The 24,725-nt window shown below is 42.6% G+C and overlaps 1 protein-coding gene across 4 annotated transcripts in view; it reads left to right on the top strand.

Annotated features, from left to right (window-relative positions):
- The window catches only part of EPHA5 (EPH receptor A5), a 384,474-nt gene that overhangs the window by 243,829 nt on the left and 115,920 nt on the right, over nucleotides 1–24,725 (top strand). For all 4 annotated transcript variants that reach the window (XR_008891897.1, XM_056568879.1, XM_056568880.1 and 1 more), the window contains exons 4-5: nucleotides 5,652–5,807; nucleotides 16,185–16,520. Coding sequence is in view for 3 of the 4 variants with exons in the window: in XM_056568879.1 (XP_056424854.1) it covers nucleotides 5,652–5,807; nucleotides 16,185–16,520 (492 nt within the window). In the remaining variant the exon portion in view is untranslated. The remainder of the gene's footprint in view (nucleotides 1–5,651; nucleotides 5,808–16,184; nucleotides 16,521–24,725) is intronic.

The raw sequence follows: 24,725 nt of genomic DNA, 5'->3' as shown, positions 1-24,725 counted from the left end.
ATATAGGTAAGGAATTGTGATTTAAATTAATGCTTTATGTAAATTGTTAATTTAATCCATATGTAAATCTTGCATGAAAAAACTGCTGTATGTGGAATCACCCTAATATGGTGTATTCAGTTTTTGTGCTTAGGGCAGCATGAGCATTAATCACAGCCCTGGTGCTACCTGTAGCAGTTCTGGAAATTCTGAGATGGCTAAAAGGGGTTTATGTAAGTTCTTGTTGTGACTATAAAGTTGTGCAGTGGTTGTAATCTGCAGCATATCAAGGAGATCTACGGAACAATACAGTAATATAATTTAAGATACAGATTTTTGGCAATGATCCTCAGTTCTCTCGTTTCAGTCCCACAGCATTCTGTGGTATTGATGTTTCCTATGGTGGATATTTCCATTTACATAAACCAGATATGAATATATTTTTTACTTATATGTAGAAGCAGTGCCATTATATTCAGCATATTGGAAACTGTAAGTGTATGAGCTTTTTAAAGGCATTTTACATAGATTACTAAAGATCAGCTTCCTGGATGATAGCCTTGGATTTCAATACCAAATGAAAAGGTTTATTAACCCTTGTATCCCAAGATTGTACACCCAGATTATGTGTAAAAAAAAAAAAAGATGTATTTATGCGGATTGTATACTCTATGGCCGACATTTATCAATGAGTTTACATCTTTTTTTCTCCGTACAAAAGGCACTATTTTGGCGCAATGTGTGTTATTTTGCGCCTTTTGGTGGTAGAATATTTTAGTCATTCCAGATGTTTTGGAGTAGCAGTACACGTTTTTCAATTCAGCGTATGCCGTGGACTGAAATTTATGAACTGCACCTTTTTGTAAAAAGGCGCAAAAAAGGCACAAAGCCACTGAAAAGTGTCTAAAACTGCACCATCCCAGACCTGGTGTAGCTTTTTGGTGTATGTGAAGAGAAAAATTTCAGAAAATGTTTACCTGCACAAAATTTATTAAATGCTCTGTGAACATTTAATATATTTGGTGCTCCTACACATTACCAGCACACACAAAAAAGGGTGTAAAAAAATGCTTCACTTACACCTACAATGATAAATGTGGGCCTATGTGTTTGTGTGGACTTCATAGAGGTTGTCTGGTTTCCTTCCACACTCCAAAAACATATTGATAGGCCAGTGTCATAAATGAACCCTAGTGTGTGTCTGAAATTGAGGTATTAGGGAAATCCCTGCTAGAGACATGATATGATGTAAAAGATTTAAATTCTTGTGAACAACAGAAAATAAGCAAAATGCTATTAATAATGAAAGCATGAAATATGTGAAAACCACTCAATTTTAGTATAAATTCAGTAACCTGGTATACACGGGCAGGATGATCAAGTTTATTAAACCATAGGACAAATGTACTGTATACTAGTGTCACGATGCCGGCTGGCAGGAGGTGGATCCTCTGTGCCAGAGAGGGATAGCGAGGACCGTGCTAGTGGACCGGTTCTAAGACACTACTGGTTTTCACCAGAGCCCGCCGCAAAGCGGGATGGTCTTGCTGCGGCGGTAGTGACCAGGTCGTATCCACTAGCAACGGCTCACCTCTCTGGCTGCTGAAGATAGGCGAGGTACAAGGGAGTAGGCAGAAGCAAAGTCGGACGTAGCAGAAGGTCGGGGGCAGGCGGCAAGGTTCGTAGTCAGGGGAGATAGCAGAAGTTCTGGTACACAGGCTTTAAACACACAAAACGCTTTCACTAGGCACAAGGGCAACAAGATCCGGCAAGGAAGTGCATGGGAGGAGGATAGATATAGTCAGGGACCAGGTGGAAGCCAATTAAGCTAATTGGGCCAGGCACCAATCATTGGTGCACTGGCCCTTTAAGTCTCAGGGAGCTGGCGCGCGCGCGCCCTAGAGAGCGGAGCCGCGCGCGCCAGCACATGACAGCAGGGGACGGGAACGGGTAAGTGACCTGGGATGCGATTCGCGAGCGGGCGCGTCCCGCTGTGCGAATCGCATCCCCAACGGCCATGACAGAGCAGCGCTCCCGGTCAGCGGGACTGACCGGGGAGCTGCAGGGAGAAAGACGCCGTGAGCGCTCCGGGGAGGAGCGGGGACCCGGAGCGCTAGGCGTAACAGTACCCCCCCCCTTAGGTCTCCCCTTCTCTTTATCGGGTAACTGCCTCCCCTGGGATGAGGACACCGGGAAAGGATGGAGGGATTCCTCAACGGCAGGCAGAACAGCAGGAGTAGGAATGGGGAGAGAGGGCAGAGGGCGAGACCTGGCACGGGGCAGTGTGACACCAGGACGAGGGCCATGCGGGGACACAGGGGCTTGCCTGATGGGACTGGGAGGGGGGGAGAGGCATTTCCTGTGGCAGGCAGAGTCCTTAATGACCTTAGGGGGACCGGATACAGGAGGAACCACAGGGTCACGGCAGGGAGTACTGGGAACCGGTTGAAGGCAGTCCTTGGAACAAGAGGGGCCCCAACTCTTGATCTCCCCAGTGGACCAATCCAGGGTTGGGGAATGGTGTTGAAGCCAGGGTAGTCCAAGGAGAACTTCAGAAGTGCAATTAGGAAGGACCAAAAATACAATTTCCTCGTGATGAGGTCCGATGCACATTAGGAGGGGCTCCGTGCGGAAACGCACGGTGCAATCCAACCTGGCTCCGTTGACCGCGGAAACGTGGAGTGGCTTGACAAGACGGGTCACCGGAATGCGGAATTTATTCACTAAGGACTCCCGAATAAAATTCCCAGAAGCTCCAGAGTCCAGGCAGGCCACGGCTGAGAGGGAAGAGCTGGCTGAAGTAGAGATCCGAACAGGCACCGTGAGACGTGGAGAAGCCGACTTAGCATCAAGAGACGCCACACCCACGAGAGCTGGGTGCGAGCGTGCGTTTCCCAGACGTGGAGGACGGATTGGGCAATCCACCAAAAAATGTTCAGTACTGGCACAGTACAGACAAAGATTCTCTTCCTTACGGCGATTCCTCTCTTCCAGGGTCAGGCGAGACCGATCCACTTGCATGGCCTCCTCGGCGGGAGGCCTAGGCGCAGATTGCAGTGGAGACTGTGGGAGAGGTGTCCAGAGATCTAAGTCTTTTTCCTGGCGGAGCTCTTGATGCCTCTCAGAAAAACGCATGTCAATGCGAGTGGCTAGATGAATGAGTTCATGCAGGTTAGCAGGAGTCTCTCGTGCGGCCAGAACATCTTTAATGTTGCTGGATAGGCCTTTTTTAAAGGTCGCGCAGAGAGCCTCATTATTCCAGGATAGTTCAGAGGCAAGAGTACGGAATTGTATGGCGTACTCGCCAACGGAGGAATTACCCTGGACCAGGTTCAGCAGGGCAGTCTCAGCAGAAGAGGCTCGGGCAGGTTCCTCAAAGACACTTCGAATTTCCGAGAAGAAGGAGTGTACAGAGGCAGTGACGGGGTCATTGCGGTCCCAGAGCGGTGTGGCCCATGACAGAGCTTTACCAGACAGAAGGCTGACTACGAAAGCCACCTTAGACCTTTCAGTAGGAAACTGGTCCGACATCATCTCCATGTGCAGGGAACATTGCGAAAGAAAGCCACGGCAAAACTTAGAGTCCCCATTAAATTTGTCCGGCAAGGACAGGCGGAGGCTAGGAGTGGCCACTCGCTGCGGAAGGGGTGCAGGAGCTGGCGGAGGAGATGGTTGTTGCTGCTGTAGCTGTGACTGTACTTGCTGTAGTTGTGACTGGAGTTGCTGTGTCATGGTGGTCAAGTACGACAGCTGGTGATCTTGTTGGGCGATCTGACGAGCTTGCTGGGCGACCAGCGTAGGGAGGTCAGCGACAACTGGCAGAGGAACTTCAGCGGGATCCATGGCCGGATCTACTGTCACGATGCCGGCTGGCAGGAGGTGGATCCTCTGTGCCAGAGAGGGATAGCGAGGACCGTGCTAGTGGACCGGTTCTAAGACACTACTGGTTTTCACCAGAGCCCGCCGCAAAGCGGGATGGTCTTGCTGCGGCGGTAGTGACCAGGTCGTATCCACTAGCAACGGCTCACCTCTCTGGCTGCTGAAGATAGGCGAGGTACAAGGGAGTAGGCAGAAGCAAAGTCGGACGTAGCAGAAGGTCGGGGGCAGGCGGCAAGGTTCGTAGTCAGGGGAGATAGCAGAAGTTCTGGTACACAGGCTTTAAACACACAAAACGCTTTCACTAGGCACAAGGGCAACAAGATCCGGCAAGGAAGTGCATGGGAGGAGGATAGATATAGTCAGGGACCAGGTGGAAGCCAATTAAGCTAATTGGGCCAGGCACCAATCATTGGTGCACTGGCCCTTTAAGTCTCAGGGAGCTGGCGCGCGCGCGCCCTAGAGAGCGGAGCCGCGCGCGCCAGCACATGACAGCAGGGGACGGGAACGGGTAAGTGACCTGGGATGCGATTCGCGAGCGGGCGCGTCCCGCTGTGCGAATCGCATCCCCAACGGCCATGACAGAGCAGCGCTCCCGGTCAGCGGGACTGACCGGGGAGCTGCAGGGAGAAAGACGCCGTGAGCGCTCCGGGGAGGAGCGGGGACCCGGAGCGCTAGGCGTAACAACTAGACTGGGTTCAAAGTGCTTAAATACAGTAAATCATAAAATGCATATACGGTACATAATATCTGTTGGCATCCTGTAAATCAAGGGAAAGTTATATTGCGATGTATTGCAGTGGGCCGGACTCATTTCATTGGCCCATATCTAGGCACCTAGTGACTATGTTTGGACTGCTTCACGCTGCTATATGCTAACATAATTGGACTTAAAAGTACATTTTGTTGCACTTTTAAGTCCTGTTAAATATGCATATAGCAACAGAAAGCAGCCTGAATGTAGTCACTAGATGATAACATTTGGGCCATTGAAATGAATGGTGCCGTTTCAGTACATCATAGTATAAGTAAATATTCCTTGATTGACTTGATACTAACAGATACCGATAAAGAATACTCTTAATGGTTCCCAACACTGACCTTTTGAAGTCTTTGAGTCCTGTCACGACTACAGCAAATACATACATTGAGCTCATTCGCACAATTTTGTTTAGAAAGTTGGTATCAATATCAAAGTAAAGCATACAGCCAATACTACAGTACACATGCATATTGAGCTGACTAAAACTTTTCTGCGTAACAACACAATTTGTTTTAGAAAGTTGGTATAAATGTCAAAATTGAGTTTAAAAGCACTCTAGCATGGTGCCGCAGCTGAAAACAGTAATCTTTGGTAAATATATTACTGCATGATTCATGTTGCTGCCTGATAAATATTTGCCTAACTGAGACCAGATGAATATTTAAACAAATTTATTCTACAAAATATCTGCAGAATAGATAGGCGTTTGAGTTTATTGAGTACAATTCCAAGTAACTCATTATTATTATTATTATTATAATATGACTAATGCCCTAGAGTAGCTTTAGATATGGTCCGAGGGCAAAAGTGAAAATATTGCCCCTTCTTGAAATAGAAGGTGCCATGACTATCTATATCTATGTAGAGGGGAAGTCATAGCACAAAATCTTCACTTCTACAGGTTAAATTACAGGGGTTGCCTATATGGTATAGATGCCCTTGGTCATAATTATTTTTTAGCCTATGACATACTGTAGGATTCCGTAGTATCATAAACATGTCATCATAATATATTATATTTTTTGTTTTGTAGCATGTCGTCCGGGATTTTTCAAGTCTTCTCCTCAGAGTCAGACATGCAGTAAGTGCCCACCCCACAGCTATGCCCATGAGGAAGCGTCAACATCTTGTGTCTGTGAAGAGCGCTATTATAGGAGAGAGTCTGATCCACATCAGATGGCATGTACAAGTAAGCATATTCCAAGTATTACTCTATTATTGTTGTGTGTTTACTTTCCATGAAAATATATCAAATTGCCACATTTTAGAAATCTATAAATGCAGCTTACCAATATTTTAGATGATTATGTGAATATGGAAAAATGTGCTATGAATACACATTAGAAAGACATATTTGTCCTACTAATACAAAGTAAAATTGGCATTGATGGCTGAATATTTCATTCAAGTGGTCAACTCAATATCTTCTGGCTCTTTTCCAATCATTTATGGACATCACAGCTGCACACTTCTGCCAATTCTGTAATGATGTATTGATTTTATTTCTTCATATACCACTTAGTTGAAGCTGAATTTACAGCTATTTTGTCCGCTTTACAGTCATATTAGAGGACATCACTTTCTGAACAAAATTCAGTGGAAATTGTAGGTTCTGCAAGGCTATGTGCGCTTCATTCTGCTACGTGATGTAATAATAATAGCTACGATACAATTAATAAAAATAAAAATAAAAAACAAGTTAAAGTTTAGATGAAATATCCTACAATTATGCGTTTACAGATTTTTTTTGTACACACTAGTGTCTCCATGGTTACAGACTACAAACAAAACAATTGTGTAGTCTGATTCTGCAGCCATGTATTGCTTTCTTCCATGTAACCACCCTTCTACTGTCTGTAGATTAGCAAGAGAAAAGACAGAAAGAGTCATACGAATAACCAATAACACATGGCGATTTCACAGATTTGTTTAAAGAGACTTTGCAAGGCGCCATCAGGAGCCATCACTGAAACTATTGTGCAGCCATTTAATTTCACAGGGCAATAGGTAGCCAATAAGCATTGCTTAACCCCTTAAGGACCGGAGGTTTTTCCGTTTTTGCATTTTCGTTTTTTGCTCCTTGCCTTTAAAAAATCATAACTCTTTCAAATTTACACCTAAAAATCCATATGATGGCTTATTTTTTGCGCCACCAATTCTACTTTGTAATGACGTCAGTCATTTTGCCCAAAAATCTATGGTGAAGCGGGAAAGAAAATCATTGTGCGACAAAATTGAAAAAAAAACGCTGTTTTGTAACTTTTGGGGGCTTCCGTTTCTACGTAGTACATTTTTCGGTAAAAATGACACCTGATGTGTATTCTGTAGGTCCATACGATTAAAATGATACCCTACTTATATAGGTTTGATTTTGTCGGACTTCTGGAAAAAATCATAACTACATGCAGGAAAATTAATACGTTTAAAATTGTCATCTTCTGACCCCTATAACTTTTTTATTTTTCCGTGTATGGGGCGGTATGAGGGCTCATTTTTTGCGCCGTGATCTGAAGTTTTTAACGGTTTCATTTTTGCATTGATAGGACTTATTGATCACTTTTTATTCATTTTTAAATGATATAAAAAGTGACCAAAAATGCACTATTTTGGACTTTGGAATTTTTTTGCGCGCACGCCATTGACCGAGCGGTTTAATTAATGATATATTTTTATAATTCGGACATTTCCGCACGCGGTGATACCACATATGTTTATTTTTATTTTTATTTACACTGTGTTTTTTTTTTATTGGAAAAGGGGGGTGATTCAAACTTTTAATAGGGGAGGAGTTAAATGATCTTTATTCACTTTTTTTTTTCACTTTTTTTTGCAGTGTTATAGGTCCCATAGGGACCTATAACACTGCACACACTGATCTTCTATGTTGATCACTGGTTTCTCATAAGAAACCAGTGATCAACGATTCTGCCGGATGACTGCTCATGCCTGGATCTCAGGCACTGAGCAGTCATTCGGCGATCGGACAGCGAGGAGGCAGGAAGGGGCCCTCCCGCTGTCCTGTCAGCTGTTCGGGATGCCGTGATTAGCCGCGGCTATCCCGAACAGCCCGACTGAGCTAGCCGGGAACTTTCACTTTCACTTTTGGCCGCGCGGCTCAGCTTTGAGCGCGCGGCTAAAGGGTTAATAGCGCGCGGCGCCGCGATCGCACTGCGCGCTATTAGAGGCGGGTCCCGGCTTCACTATGACGCCGGGCCCGCCATGATATGGCGCGGGGTTACTGTGTAACCCCGCGTTATATCAGAAGAGCAGGACCAAGGACGTACCGGTACGTCCTTGGTCCTTAAGGGGTTAAATACGTGAAACAATGAGCAATATCCAGATCACCTTCAACTTCCTACTGTTTCCCATACTGGTGCAGGGCCACACCAATAGCAAAGCACAAAAAAAGGAGAGATTGTCCGGCACAGACCATGTAGTATTCATTTGTTTATTGATTAAAAACTGACAACAGGACAAATAAAGTCATGTGACACATTTCAGGTGTCAACACACACCCTTAGTCATTCATACATATAATTATTTAAATAGATGCATAAATGATTCAGTCAGTTTATGAACGTGCCTTTTCTTGTTCGTCGGCTGATCGCTGGTCCTTTTACAAGGACCTTTTACAATGTAGTAATGTCTGCAGCTAACTAGCTTTTCACATTTGAACCAAGATATATTAGGATGAATTATAAATAAATCAGTACTGAATTTTGAACCAAAAAACAAGATCAGAATAAATGGAGATGTAGCATTGTCAACCTTTAATCCCTTGTCGACAGTATAGGAAGCATTTACCTGTGGATTTACCTGTGGCCAAAACTAGGTGGGTCGGCAAGAAGAATGCAGTAGCACACTGCCAGCACAAGGATATAGGTGAAACATGATGATGCAGATAAAACATGGAGAGCTATACAGCTATGGTGTAATAGATACAAATGTGAAACTATGAGATAGTGAGGCACTTAGCTCGCAAATTTGTCTCCGCCGGCGTTCAAATAGCTTGGACCGTCCCACCGCGATAAGGTGGCCTCATTGGGACGGACCCTGCACTGTGAATATGCCTCTGTGTGAACAGTTCAGTAAGCATTCTTTGTCTATATATGTATATATATATGTATATATATATATATATTAGAGATGATAAAATCGAAGCTGACGGATCCAAATTCTTTACGAATTTCATAAAAAATTCAATTTGCAGCGAATGCGAATATCGCCCCGATTCTATTGCGCAAATTGCTTCATTAAACTCCATTTAGTGCAGTCCAGGCTCCAGGGCATCTAAAATGGCGGATCCACATGTGAGGACCTGGGGCAAGGAACGCTGGGAAGGCAGCAAGGCAAGGCAGGAAGGTGGGTAGGCGGGATGACCCTGAATCACATGCAGGATGCAGCCTATCAGCAGCCACTCACCCCTGTGATGTCACAGCCCTAGATAATCGGCAGCCATATTCTGGCTAGTTAATTTATTCATTACACTGCAGAGAGATAGGACAGACAATGCTGTGTGTGTGTGTGTTACACAGAAAAGCTTTTTCCAGCAGCGTTTCACCTCCTAGTCATATCAGCGTTCTGGTAGACAGAGAACAGTGTTTTTTTCACTGAAAAGGATTTTTACTGCAGCCATTAACCTCCCGGTCACTTTCTTCAGCATTGTATTACAGAGAGGCGCAGAGAGTTGTGTGTTGCCTCATACATTTCAACAAGCTACCTCAACTTCATAAACCTTAGCAGAGGAGGCAGGAATACATTTTCAGCGCAATTCTGTGTCTTTGTTCCACAACAAATCATCTGCTGGTTATACTATTCTGTAGACAGTATAATACCCAGCAGTCCATTCCTATTAGTCTTTAACAGAGTGCAATTTTGGGTTTAGTACTCCGCTTTTTTGTGCTGCAGCACTGATGTGTACTGCTGATGTTGTTCAAAAATAAAAAAAATGTAAGCATACTGTAGCGCATTTTTCTGCCCTAATAAGTTCATACAACATACATACATCTAAGTAGTGTGCTAATTTGTACCTGTTAATCTGTCAAGGGCCTAGATACTGTGAAAGGCCAGGCAAAAGTACTCACCAGCTGGTGTTTTACTCCAATTTTTTTTTTTACTCAATTTTTTTTAAACGTACTGGAAAAGTAATCACTGGCTGGTGTTTTACTAAAATATGTACATCTAAGTAGTGTACTTTAAAATGGATGATTGGATCCAGCATGGCGGCCGGAGGCCCCTCACCTGCCTCCTTCCTTCTCCAGGGGTCTTCTGCTCTGGTCTGAGATCGAGCAGACCAGAGCAGAAGATAGCCAATAACACAAATCAGTGCCATGTCCTATGCATAGCACTGAACAGTATGAGCAATCAAATGGTTGCTATAAATAGTCTCCTATGGGGACTATTAAAGTGTAAAAAAAAAAAAAAGGAAAAAAATTTAACAAAACAAGTTTTTAAAAAATTAGAAAAATCCCCTCCCCAATAAAAATGTAAATCATCTGTTTTTCCCATTTCACCCCAAAAAATGCGTAAAAAAATAATTTATAAACATACTTGGTATCGCCGTGTAAAAGTCTGAACTATCAAAATATATTGTTAATTATCCTGTACGGTGAACCGCGTAAGCCTCATTTTATTCCCAAAAATGTTTATAAAAAATGTATAAAAAGTAAAACCTAAGCAAAAGTGGTACCAATAAAAACTACAGATCACGGCGCAAAAAAATAAGCCCTCATACAGCCCCATATACGGAAAAATGAGAAAGTTATAGGTGGTCAAAATAGGGCAATTTCAAACATACTAATTTTGTTAAGATAGTTTGAGGTTTTTTTAAGCAGTAAAATTATAGAGAAGCATATATAATGGGTATAATTTTAATCATATTGGCCCAAAGAATAAAGAAAACATTTTTTTACCATAAATTGTACACCATGAAAACAAAACCTTCCAAAGTTTGCTGAATTGCGGTTTTCTTTTAAATTTTCCCACATAAATAATATTTTTTGGGTTGCCGTACATTTTATGGTAAAATAAGTGCTGTCATGTGACGCAAAAAACAAGCCCTCATATGAGTCTGTGGATGAAAATATAAAAGAGTTAAGATTTTTAGAATGCGAGGAGGAAAAAACGAAAATACAAAGCTAAAAATGGCCTGTTCCTTAAAGGGGTACTCCGCCCCTAGACATCTTATCTCCTATCCAAAGGATAGGGGATAAGATGTCAGATAGCCACGTTCCCGCTGGTGAGCCCCGGGATCGCCACTGCGGCACTGTGCTATCATTACTGCACAGAGCGAGTTCGCTTTGCACGTAATGATGGGCAATACAGGGGCCGGAATATCGTTCTGTCACGGCTCCGCCCCTCGTGATGTCACGGACCGCCCCTTCAATACAAGTCTATGGGAAGGGGCGTGGCGGTCATCACGCCCCCTGCCATAGACTTGCATTAAGGGGACGGGCCGTGACGTCACGAGGGGCAGAGCCATGATGTCACGCTGCTCCGTCCCCTGTATCGCCCATCATTACGCACAGAGCGAACTCGCTCTGTGCAGTAATGATAGCGCAGTGCCCCAGCGGCGATCCCGGGGCTCCCCAGCAGCGGGACCGCAGCGATCTGACATCTTATCCCCTATCCTTTGGAAAGGGGATAAGATGTCTAGAGGCGGAGTGCCCCTTTAAGGCCAAAATGGGCCTGGTCCTTAAGGGGTTAAACTCTCAAGGGCTTAGATACTGTGAAAGGCCAGGGAAAAGTAATCACTGGCTGGTGTTTTAATAAAATATGTTTTTTTATGCGTACTGTAGCGCATTTTTCTGCCCTCATAAGTGCATACCACATACCTACATCTAAGTAGTGTACTATTTTGTACCTGTTAATCTGTCAAGAGCATAGATACTGTAAAAAGAAGAACCATTAGTACACTCCTGGCTCTAGTAACCTCCAGGCTCTAGTAAGTTCAGTGGCGAATGAATTAAAAAACCTTGAATCCAGGCGCTTCTCCCATAAAATGTTTATTTTATTTTAACATCATGGACATAAAAAGAAAGCACTTTCAACGCATTTCTAGTTCAGACAGCGCTCTTTATCAAGATGTGTATATTGTGACATAACATGGACTCACTATACGGTAGCTGGTTGCCTGTTGTTACCTGTGCCTGTGGAACTCTGGGTATCAGGGGATCAGGGGATCACATATCACATGACCATGTCACAGTTTAAACATCCTAATAACCTTTGCACATAGTTTATATTCACTGTACAATACCTATAATAAACATACATAATTAATGCACAATAGAAACCACAATAATGACCTAGGGAGATCCTCAGAAGAGCCCTGTGGACTTGAGGGATTCTACCTGAGGGGAACTGTACAGAACCATGTTCTGTACCGGGACACAATATACACACACACACTTATTTTTAGGCAGGATTAGACAGCTTCAGGGGGTCCACATCTGTAGACTCCTTACTTTACCTCTGCTCCCAACTAGCACTGTGCAGCCTGCAGCCCTCCTATCCTCCTATTCCCTGACTGCAACCTGTATACAGCAACTTACTGGAGGATAAGGGAGGGGTCCAGGAGAGAGGAGAGGGGCCCAGGTACAGCTTACTGTCTGTATGTGTGGGGAAGTGCTGAGCCCCAGAGCTTTTAATCAGTTAGGCCCTGCAGAGACCAGGCAGGGCAGAGGGAGGTTACATAGGGAGTGCACCTTGCCGGGCCGCTGATGGCAGTACTGCCTGTACTGCCCTGATGGCAGCCCTGCCAACATTATAACTTATCTATCCACAGGCTAGGGGATAAGTATCTGATCTGTGAGGGTCTGACCACTGGAACCCCTGTTGATCACAAGAACAAGGTTACCTAGTCTGTGAATGTAGTGGTGGAGAAGCTGCGGCCCCATGCACTCTCTATAGCAGTAAGAGAGAGATGAGATGAGTACAGTGTCTGACTGTTTTTGGCAGTCCTATAGTAAGTGAATGAAATGGCAGCACCAATACTAGAACTTTGTTCAAATCCCACTGGTGGACAAGGGACCCCTGTTCTCATGGTCATTGTGGGACCTTCACCGACCAGATACCGGGTATAGATGATAACTCCTTTAAGCAAAATAATATTTTTGAAAATAAAAGATTAGCTAGATTTAGAACTTGAAATAGCAAGGAAAGAACCTAGTAAATAGTCTTCTGGATTGCACAAATAGTTAATGGCTGAGTTCTATACCTGATGACTGAACCAACAGTGAGCTATGGCAGTACCTTGAATATCTGGGAGCTAATTACTACTAAATTGTTGTCTGTGATTCCTCTTTTAATTTAACTATAAAGAACTTTATTGCCCAATACACATTTATTACCCTCATTCATTAGTCTTAATTTCTTCTCAGCAAGGCGATTCTTACACCAATACACTGAAGGAAAATAAGAAAACAAAACATTTGCTTCATGAAACTACACATATAACTGTAATAAATACATATTAAAACCAGATTTGTATTTTTTCTATTCATATACTTTCAGTAGAAACCACAGTTTAAAGGAAAATCTACCTGAAATTCATATTCCAACATTCTGTAGACACATATGAAGATCCAGTCAGTTGGAACTTTTGGATCTCCAAAACAATAAGGGGGAGATTTATCAAAACCTGTTCAGAATAAAAGTTGCCAATAGCAACCAATCAGATCGCTTCTTTCATTTTTCAGAGGGCTTTTTCAAAATGAAAGAAGGAATCTGATTGGTTGCCATGGGCAACTCAGCAACTTTTCCTCTGAACAGGTTTTGATAAATCTCCCCCAAAGTGTTTATACCCCTTCAGAGACTTTAAAGGGGTTATCCAGGATAAAACAAAATAAAGCTGATTTAAAAAAAAAAAAAAAAAAACAGCACCATGCCTGTCCTCAGTGGGTGTGGTATTTCAGCTCAGTTCCATTGAAGTGAATGTAGGCAAGTTGTGATACCACCACTAACCTGAGGACAGGTGTGGTGCCGTTTTTGAAAGAAATATGCTCTGTTCTGGTGATTTGTTCAGAATACTGGCCCCTATTTACTAAGAGTGTTGTGTAGGTTTCTTTGTGGGTTTTAATTCCCTACAATTTATTTTCCACAGTATTTACTAAGGTTTCCCTACATTTTCCACTTTCCCTACACTTTGCTTTTTTTTAAAACATGTTCTGATCTGTCTGGTTTTCACAGCTCAAATCCACCACATTTTATGTGGAAACCTTAGTAAATATGTAGTTTTTTTGTGAAAATGTCGGGAACATGCCCCTTTCAGAGACCATGCCCATTTTCCTGATGGCCACGCCCCTTTTTCAGGTTTTCTCAGCAAAATGGAGAGCTAGTCGTTTTTTTTTCAATTCTGGCACAGAATCTGGCGCAGACAGAATTTCTGGCCCAATGCGACAGAATCTGGCATACAACCCGACAAAACATGTCTGGTTTGCAATAGTAAATGAGGGCCATTGTGTGAAAGATTCCCAATACTCCCAGTACATTAAGATGTCTGTGGGTTTAAATAGCATCTTAATGCAGTTACATGGGAATAATATAAGATATCTCCATTTCCTTTTTAAACAAGATACATTAAAACCAATATATTTAACAAATGTGTGTAATAATTGGAAGTAAAATGAATTGCCCATGGAATCTATACCATTCAGCCATAACATTAAAACCACAGACACAGTGAATAATATAGATTATAATATGACAATGGCCCCACAAGAGGTCAGATGTAATAAGCTCCAAGTGAACAGTCAATTCCTGAAGTTGATGTGTTGTGTTCTAATATAAGGGTCAGTGATGGGGCAGAATATCTCCAAAATGACAGGTCTTGTGGGTTGTGGCAAGTGTACTTACTAAAGGGGGTCCAAGGAAAGACAACCAGTGAACCAGCAACCAGGTCATGGGTGCCCAAACCCTTTTGAAGTACATGGGAAGTGAAAAATAGCCTGTCCGGTCCAATCCCACAGGACATCTACTAAAGCAAATATTGCTATAGAAAAACTGAATGTTGAATGCTGAATATGAAAGTAAAGTGCATTGCATCTTGCTACACATGGGAGTGCATAGATATCCCTCATTGAAGTGCAAAAAGTGCTTACAATAAACATCAGAACAGGCAGATAGAGCAATGGAAGATGACCTGGCCATATTTTCATTTGCATTGTGTGGACAGCTGTTTGCATATGCATGGGTATCATTTTCATTGATAGTATTACAGACACCTTGCTACTACAAACAAATAAAAATAGCAATAGTAAACCCTAATATACTGTCAAGTAACCTGAATCGGTAGCCTTAAAGTGACCATCATAACATGAAATAGAGGAAAGAATGGAAACATTCTGGCAGGTTAGTCATCAGTAGTGATGAGCGGCAGGGGTCATATTCAAATTTGCAATATCTTGCAAATATATATATATATATATATGTTCGTCCTGGGTTCACGAAATTCACATATTCGCCATTTTCAAACCCTTTTTTTTTCATGCAAAAATCGTGATGAAATTTGTATAGTGTGCATGCGCGATTAAATCTTTCAACTAATTAACATTATACCCTACCCTAGAACCTATCTGCCAAACTAACGTATCCTATCTAACACTAACTATCAATTTGCTTTCCTATTGGTTGCTAGGGATGTTGCTAACCTCTGACAACTGTATTTGCATCCTTCTTATTGGCCCACAAGCTAAAAGAAGGGAGGGATCAGTGTTCTCTGGAAGTGCCGATATTTGCGCATATTTGCATATATTCGAATATATGAAATATTCGTGCTCCACCCCAACTAAATAATATTGGAGCCTTCTTTGGACCACAAGCTGAAAGCAGGGGGGGATGCTCACCTTCTTTTTTTTTTTTTTTTTTTACACAGTACACATCATTTTTCTTACGAATATATACTGCTATTTTCTAAATATTCACGAAATCGCTAAGTTCCGAAATTCACAGTAAAAATTAGCATTTTTAATATTCTCGCTCGACACTAGTCACCTGCACATTCATGCTGTAGAGATCCATCACATCCTAAGGAAGTTCTGTAAGATTCTGAGATACTGCAAGGTGACCTCTGGAGAACACTGCATTTATTGCTATGCTTGTATAACAAACTGACACGGTGGTCCCACTTACAGATACATAGACTGTGACCATGAAGGGGCTAATGTGTGCCAAGAAAACATTTTCCTTACATTTAATAGGGTTTTCCAGCATTAATTTCATTGATAGTCTATCCTTATGATGGACCATCCATATCAGAACAGTGCAGGTCTGACACCTTGTACCTGTGCAGAGCAGTTGTTGAAGGGCTGTTATGTTTGTGCCAGAAATCCTGGAAAACCAGAATCAACCTTTGGATATATGAATTTATGTGCTTTATACCAGCTTTAGTCCTTAACAACCTCATATTTCAGATTTGGTCATATTTTCAGATTTGTAGTATTACTGGTTAGTATTGCACATGATCATTGTCAATCAGGAATTGCTACCGGTGCTATTTCTATGAGATATTCTCATATCATAACTGTATTTTATTATTAGTAATAAGAATTTATTTTTCTCTTTTTAGGACCGCCATCAGCTCCACGCAATGCCATTTCCAACATCAATGAAACTAGTGTCTTCTTAGAATGGATGTTTCCAGCAGACACTGGAGGAAGGAAAGATGTATACTATAATATTGTATGCAAGAAATGTAATTCCATTGCCAGAGTGTGCGAGGAGTGTGGAATTCATGTTCGCTACATACCTCAGCAAAGCGGCCTCAGAAACACATCTGTGATGGTAATAGATCTCCAGGCTCATACAAATTACACCTTTGAGATTGTGGCTGAAAATGGTGTGTCTGACTTGAGTCCTGGATCAAGGCAGTATGTCGAAGTGAATGTCACAACTAACCAGGCTGGTAAGTTGGATTTAAAACACAGTGCATGAAAGGTGTTGCACATTTTTGTTGTTTATACCAACTGACTTTTATATATATGAAAATATATGCTGTAGGGAACAGCTCACACGGTGGAATCGGCAATGACAGTATTCACACATGCAGCAGGTTTCAAACGTCCAAGAGGATGTTTTTTTTAAATGATTTTAGGCACAAAGCATAGTGCAAACAAAACAACAAAACCTAAGCCTGTCCAGCTCTAACTAAACATCAGGATACCTCACTATCCTACTGTGGGCCTAATGTCTGGCCCCAAGCAAACTCACAAAATGTCCATAGAGGAAGGTGCAGACCTGGTACGGTTGAGCTGCCTTTCTGGTTGTGGCTGCTTCTCATCTCAGTCTCTCCAGCACTCAAACCTGAACAGCCCCTTTGCTATAGGGCTTCCTCCCTAGCAATCAACACAGGGAGCCTCACCTGAGAACACCTTGGAGTAGGGAAACTCGTAGTGGACTAGGCGTTTGGACTGGAGCACTCCCACTTCCAGCCTGTCCTCCAGTCCAAGAAATCCAGCCCATGTAACTTAAACAAAATAGCCCTAGCAGACTATGCTCTGCTAAAGCAACATATAACCTTCTGGATTTCCTTTATCATGCCTGGCTAAGGAAACCAGGTGAAATATACAACTCATCCACCACTTTCCCGTACATTTTACCACAATACATAAGTGATAAATATCTACTTAAATATCTATTATTAACCCCTTCATGACCCAGGGTTTTTCCATTTTTGCACTTTCGTTTTTTCCTCCTTACCTTTAAAAAACCATAACTCTTTCAATTTTGCACCTAATAATCCATATGGTGGCTTATTTTTTGTGCCACCAATTCTACTTTGCAATGACATCAGTCATTTTACCCAAAAATTTACAGAGAAACGGAAAAAAAATTCATTGTGCGACAAAATTGAAGAAAAAACACAATTTTGTAACTTTTGGGGGCTTCCGTTTCTACGCAGTACAATTTTCGGTAAAAATGACACTTTCTCTTTATTCTGTAGGTCCATATGGCTAAAATGATCCCCTACTTATATAGGTTTGTTTTTATTGTACTTCTGGAAAAAATCATAACTACATGCAGGAAAATTTATATGTTTAAAATTGTCATCTTCTGACCCCTATACCTTTTTTATTTTTCTGCGTATGGGACGGTATGAGGGCTAATTTTTTGCGTCATGATCTGAAGTTTTTAGCGGTACCATTTTTGTAATGATTGGACTTTTTGATCGCTTTTTATTCATTTTTTCATGATATAAAAAGTGACCAAAAATACGCTATTTTGGACTTTGGTATTTTTTTGCGCGTACGCCATTGACCGTACGGTTTAATTAATGATATATTTTTATAATTCAGACATTTCCACACGCGAAGATACCACATATGTTTATTTTTATTTACACAGTTTTTTTTTTTTTTAAATAGGAAAAGGGGGGTGATTCAAACTTTTATTAGGGAAGGGGTTAAATCATCTTTATTCACTTTTTTTTTCACTTTTTTTTTGCAGTGTTATAGCTCCCATAGGGACCTATAACACTGCACACACTGATCTTTTACATTGATCACTGGTTTCTCATAAGAAACCACTGATCAATGATTCTGCCGCTTGACTGCTCATGCCTGGATCTCAGGCATTGAGCAGTCATTCGGCGATCGGACAGCATGGAGGCAGGTAGGGATCCTCCAGCTGTCATGTAAGCTGTTCGGGATGCCGCGATTTTGCCGCGGTGATCCCGAGCAGCTCCCTGAGCTAACCGGCATTAGTTTACTTTCACTTTAGACGCGGCATTCAACTTTGAACGCCGCGTCTAAAGGGTTAATAGCGTGCGGCACCGCGATCACTGCCGCGCGCTATTAGCCATGGGTCCTGGCCGTTGCTAGGTGCCATGCCCGACCCGCTATGATGAGGGGCCACGCTGTGGCCCCACGTTATAGAATGGGAGCCGACCCATGACATACATGTATGCCATGGGTCGGGAAGGGATTAAGGGGTATACATTTCTGCGACAGGAGAACTCCTTCAAGGTTAAAACACTTTATATAACCTACATCAGACATTGATAACATTATTGCATTGTGACATGTTTGTGTATCAGTATGTATATTTTTTATCATTTAAAGAAAAGCTGTATTCCCATGTTACACCGCTATATTATAACTGGTGTATTCTATTTTTTAAAGTTTCTAAAAGTCCATACAGTTTATTGTCTAGAAACAGGGGCCATCCACTTTTTTATGTGAATGATTGACAGGTTGTCACAGTTCCAACTCGTGAAGGATGCAATGGGATCATCTCCTGTGTCTTGTGCTATAGCAAGTTGTTTTTCTTTTTACATTAAGTCATGTGTCTAAACCCACCCAATCCCTGTGAATGCACATCCAATCCTGGATTTCTGGTGCCATTGGGCAGGGAAAACTGTGAAGGGGATGCAGCAATAAAAACCCTTAAATTTCAACATGCCCCTTCATTTTTAAGAGCTCAAGGCAGAAATAGTAATATTGCCCCTCTATAGTAAAATTCCCCACAGTAATGGTGCTTCTTTGTGTCCCCTCCATTTTCATAAAAGAAGAACAATAATCATGTTCTCTTAGTGCCCCTCACAGTAACAATGTCCCCTTAGTGTCCCCCACACAGTATGAAAGCCCAGTTTGTGCCCCTAACACAGTAAGTATCCCTCCTAATGCCTCCTCACAATAATAGTGATTCCCTTGCACAGTGAATATGCCCCCTTAAAGGGGTACTCTGCCCCTAGACATCTTATCCCCTATCCAAAGGATAGGGGATAAGATGTCAGATCGCCACGGTCCCGCTGCTGGGGACGCGTGGGATCGCAGCTGCGGCACCCCGCTGTCATTACTGCTCAGAGCGAGTTCACTCTGCATGTAATGACGGGCAATACAGGGGCCGGAGCATCGTTACGTCACGGCTCTGCCCCTCGTGATGTCACGACCCGCCCCCTCAAAATGAGTCTATGGGAGGGGGCGTGGTGGTCGTCACGCCCCTGCCATAGACTTGCATTAAGGGGGTGGGCCGTGATGTCATGAGGGGCGGAGCCATGATGTCACGCTGCTCTGTCCCCTGTATCGCCCGTCATTATGAACTCGCTCTGTGCAGTAATGACAGCGGGGTGCCGCAGCGGCGATCTCGGGCGTCCCCAGCAGCGGGACCCCGGCTGTTACGCCGAGCGCTCCGGGTCCCCGCTCCTCCCCGAAGCGCTCACAGCGTTCTGTTATTCACAACGCCCCGGTCAGACCTGCCAACCGGGTGCGCAGCGATAATGTTCCCAGCCGGGATGCGATTCGCGATGCGAGACGTGCCCGCTCGAGATGCGCATTCCGATTCCCTTACCAGACCCGTTCCCCGTCTGTGCTGTCCCGGCACGCGCGGCCCCGCTCCTTAGGGCGCGCGCGCGCCGGGTCTTTGCGATTTAAAGGGCTGGTGCGCCACTGATTGGCGCATCAGGTTTTAATCAGTACCTTCACCTGTGCACTTCCCTACTTATACCTCACTTCCCCTGCACTCCCTCGCCGGATCTTGTTGCCATTGTGCCAGTGAAAGCGTTTCCTTGTGTGTTCCTAGCCTGTGTTCCAAACCTCCTGCCGTTGCCCCTGACTACGATCCTTGCTGCCTGCCCTGACCTTCTGCTACGTCCGACCTTGCTCTTGTCTACTCCCTTGTACCGCGCTTATCTCAGCAGTCAGAGAGGTTGAGCCGTTGCCGGTGGATACGACCTGGTTGCTACCGCCGCTGCAAGACCATCCCGCTTTGCGGCGGGCTCTGGTGAATACCAGTAGCAACTTAGAACCGGTCCACTGACACGGTCCACGCCAATCCCTCTCTGGCACAGAGGATCCACCTCCAGCCAGCCGAATTGTGACACCGGCCATCTGACATCTTATCCCCTATCCTTTGGATAGGAGACAAGATGCTAGGGGCGGAGTACCCCTTTAATGCACTCCACAGTAATAATGCCCCCTTAGTGTCCCCCCACAGTATAAATGCCTGTTAGTGCCCCTTCACAGAAGGTATTCCTCCTTGTGCTCCTGACATGCTAAATATCCCTCTTAATGCCTCCTCATAGTAATAGTTCTCTTCCCCACATAGTAATTATGTCCCCTTAATGCACTCCACAGTAATGATGCCCCTTAGTGTCCCCCACACAGTATATCTGGTTCTGTAGTGTCCTCTTAGTGTCTTCCACACAATAGTCATACCTTACTAAGTCATACCTTATTGACCCATACAATAATACAAACCTAGTCCTGTTCCCATAAAAAAGGAGCAGATCATTCTATGGCACATGCAATAGTGGCCTGCCTAGTCATCCTGCTGTCTACAGGCCATTAAGATCTGGTGGTTCATAAAAACAGTGAGAAGTGAAAACCTTTAACCATGTAGAAGCCCTAACCAAAACCTATGGAACTGTTACAACATCAGTTGGGAAAAAAGGATTCTAATATCAGTATCATACATTTGTGCATGTACTTATATGGGTATTAATAAATAACACATTTTGCACTTAAGTTTTGATAGGTTTTATGTCCCCTAGAATATATATATATATATATATATATATATATATATATATATATATATATAAATATGAAAACCCTTTTAGCATTAAAGAATAGATCTGAGCCAAGTTCAGATTTGTTTTTGTGTTGCTACAAGACATTCTGAAAGAGAGTACAACTCTGAAGTTCATTGCCAGCACAATCCTTTGCCAGTTTTCCTGTTTTTCATATCAAAGTTTTTGGCTTTAGTAGATGTGTTTGGACATTGGTTTTTGTTCTCAAGTACATATTTTCCCATAATACACTTACTCTTTTTCTTCAATTTGTGCTTAAATTTCATTTTCTAAGAATTTACTTTCTTTGGACCATAAGCTGCATAAGAATTGACTATGGAATTTACATGTTTTCTGGCCACAGGGCACTTACAGACTTATTTAGCTTTATTACCAAAATGAATGTAGTTCTGGAACAAGAACAACTGCATCTAATTTCTTCATATTATTCATGTTTCATAAAACCTTAAATATCCACATTATTCCTATGCATTATTTCAAATTAAATGTTTCCAGAAATGTTTCTTAAATATGCATGTGATCTTATTCTTTTTACAGACGGTTTTCTATGTCAGATTTTTTTCCTATAGATTTTTACGGGAAAATGCATCAGAGAAAAAAAGCAGCAAGAATTTAAACAAGCAAAAATGGCCTATTTAACTTAAAGATTTTGTTGAAATCCATAAAATCTCTTTCTCTTAAATAAACAATTTGTGTGAAAGCTAATACACTTTGTAACGCCTAGTGTAAGCCCAGAGATAGTGGAAAAAACACCACTGAAAACTAGGCACAGCTACCTCAGGCCCTGTACTTCCTATAACACACAGGCCCTCATTTACTTAGAAAATCGGGTTCTAAGTCTATGTTGCTTTCTTACCCGATTGCTTTTTTCCCCTGGTATTTATTATTATGTCGCATCCCGTTTGTCGCACGTGCCTCTTTTTGGCTTGGTTTCCAACTCCTCTGAGTTGTAGGGAAAAAATCCACAACAATTCAACAAATTGGGGTTGGAAAGCTTTATAAATACTTGGGAAAGCTCAGAAATGTCGGGATACGCCCCTTTTTCGGGGTTGGTAGAATCCAAATCGGGTCCGTCGGGAAAAAATGTTGCATTGTGTCGCAGACTAGCGCACGATGTTTGCGACATGTCGCAGACAAAGATGCGACAAAAAAACCCGACAAAACAAGTCGGGTTTAGAATAGTAAATGAGGGCCACAGTATCTAATACTAGAGACTACAAAACATAGGCAACAATTTAATTTCTCATTTTTATTTTGCACAAATGAGTTTGTAAGCCTCCCAGACTTTAAAGCGTGCCTGTTTAATTTTACTTTTTTTTTTTTACATCTGTATAGTTTTGTTAGATTAACCCTTCAAAATGGTTACAAGGTAATTGTTGGACTATCACTACTGTCATTGCGCCTCTGTTTCACAGCTGTTTCTAATTCTCATTATTTCAGGTGGGGGGGGGGGCAGGACTGGGCTGTTTGCCAGTGGTAAAAATGACTTCCTTTACTTACTTCTCAGGCCAGTCACAGTACACCAAGGCAGCTTTTCCTCACTGCTGCGCCATGATATAGTCCTGGTGAAAGTCCACTGAACAGGTGCTGGGAAATAATTTACATGGCACAGTTTTATAGAGAGCATGAGGAGAGGAGAAGGCATTAGATAAATACATGTAGCACATGTTGACCCATTTCCCGAGTTTTGTCCTTATGTAGCTGCATCTAGAGACAACATTTCCTTGACAACAGGCATTAAACAGCAGATTGCTGAGAAAGGAGACACTTAAGGGCCAAGATTTTAGAGCTGTTTTGCAGGTTCATAGAGTAATTTTGGTGAATTGATTTGAAAGTATGCTATGAATCACTTAGGCAATTACATGAAGAAAAGTTGTTTGACATGATGGTGACCATTTAAAACTTTGTGACCTAGTAATTTGGGCCATCTTGGGGACATATAATGGACCAAAAACATTTATTTTGTGTTACAAACATGGCCCAAAAAACTGTAATGTTTTACCATTGAGTTCTATTTGGGCAGACATCAATACATTTAATGTCTATAATTGTTGCATTTATAAAATTAAGTGTCAGGGTTTTTTTTTTTTATAGGTCAAGTGTCAAAGTACAGGCATATTTTAGCAAAAAAGTTGGGGGGGGGGGGGGGGGGGCCTTAAGTTATCCAAAATAAATCCCAATCGGAAACAGAGTCTGAAAAACATCTGACCCCCCCAAAAAAAAAAAAAAAAACGAATACAAACAATATTTCCTGCTATTAACATAGCCTAAAGGTAGAATGAGGCAATGAGGTATTCAGAAGTAGATTGGCTGGATCAGATACTGAACTTAAACCTAATGGTGTAGTTTCTTGTAATGGAAGATATTTGATTCCAGATGTTTCCTCAAATTTTGTGGTTTATAGCTATATGAGAATCCATAATTAAAGGAGTCAACATGCAGCAATAAAAATTAGAAAAATATTTGGATATATACCGTATTTATTGGCTTATAACACACATTTTTTTAGGCAATTTTTTTAGCCTAAAGTCTATCTGCATGTTATATGCCAATAAACAGTTTCTGGCCCCACAGAAGCTGCTGCAGATCAATGATTTAAAGCGGGCGCTTAAAATCATTGAACTGCACCAGTTTCTGCAGGGCCAGAGTCCCGCCGCTGCTGCCTGATTCCCTCCCCCATTCCTGGTTTTATTGTTGCCTGTCCTGGGGCCAGAGTCCCGCCGCCACTTCCCGATTCCTTCCCCTATTCACTGTTTTATAGTTGCCTGTCCTGGGGACTACGCTCCTTCAGGCTCTGGTGGTGTTCTGCGCTGTTGCTGTGTGCTGCGCAATGACGAATGACGTCCTCAACACGATGTCACTGTCAATGCGTGGCACACAGTGACAGCTTAGTATGCTGCTGGAGCATAAAGGAGCATGGTCCCCAGGACAGGCAACTATAAAACCAGGAATGGGGGAGGGAATCGGGCAGTGGTGGCGGGACTCTGGCCCTTGGACAGGCAACTATAAAATCAGGGAGGGAGAGAATCGGGCAGCAGTGGCAGGACTCTGGCCCCATGGAAGCAGCTGCAGTTCATTGATTTAAAGCACCAGCTTTAAATAATTGATCTGCAGCTGCTTCTGTGGGGCCAGAAACTGTTTTTTTTACCCAAATTTACTTGGAAAAATGAGGTTGCGTGTTATAGGCCGGTGTGTGGTATACCCCCATAAATACGGTACCCAACATTTTGTTCTTCAACTCCACTTTTGCCAAACCTTCACAAACCATGGAATTAGTGCAGGGGAACAAAATGGGGCCATGATGGACTGTTTGATGGACTATACTCCAGTTGACTTCATTTTTATTTCCTGTAGGGAACCATTGAAGCAATGATGTGAGTCATGTCATAATGACATTTTATATTGTATCACTGGTAAGTAAGTTCATGCTGCTAGGGAATATCAGTTCAATATAGTTGTTAAACATAAATCCACATTCCAACGTTTTTCTCTTCTGGAGTGATACCTGAACCTCCCCAAACAGAGTGTAGCACCATTATATAACACCTTTGATAAAAAAAAAAAATAGTGTTTACACTGTAG

The sequence above is a fragment of the Hyla sarda genome, chromosome 1 (genome assembly GCF_029499605.1).
Source record: "Hyla sarda isolate aHylSar1 chromosome 1, aHylSar1.hap1, whole genome shotgun sequence".
NCBI classification, from domain to species: Eukaryota; Metazoa; Chordata; class Amphibia; order Anura; family Hylidae; genus Hyla; species Hyla sarda.
This window is presented reverse-complemented; position numbering and strand designations above follow the sequence as displayed.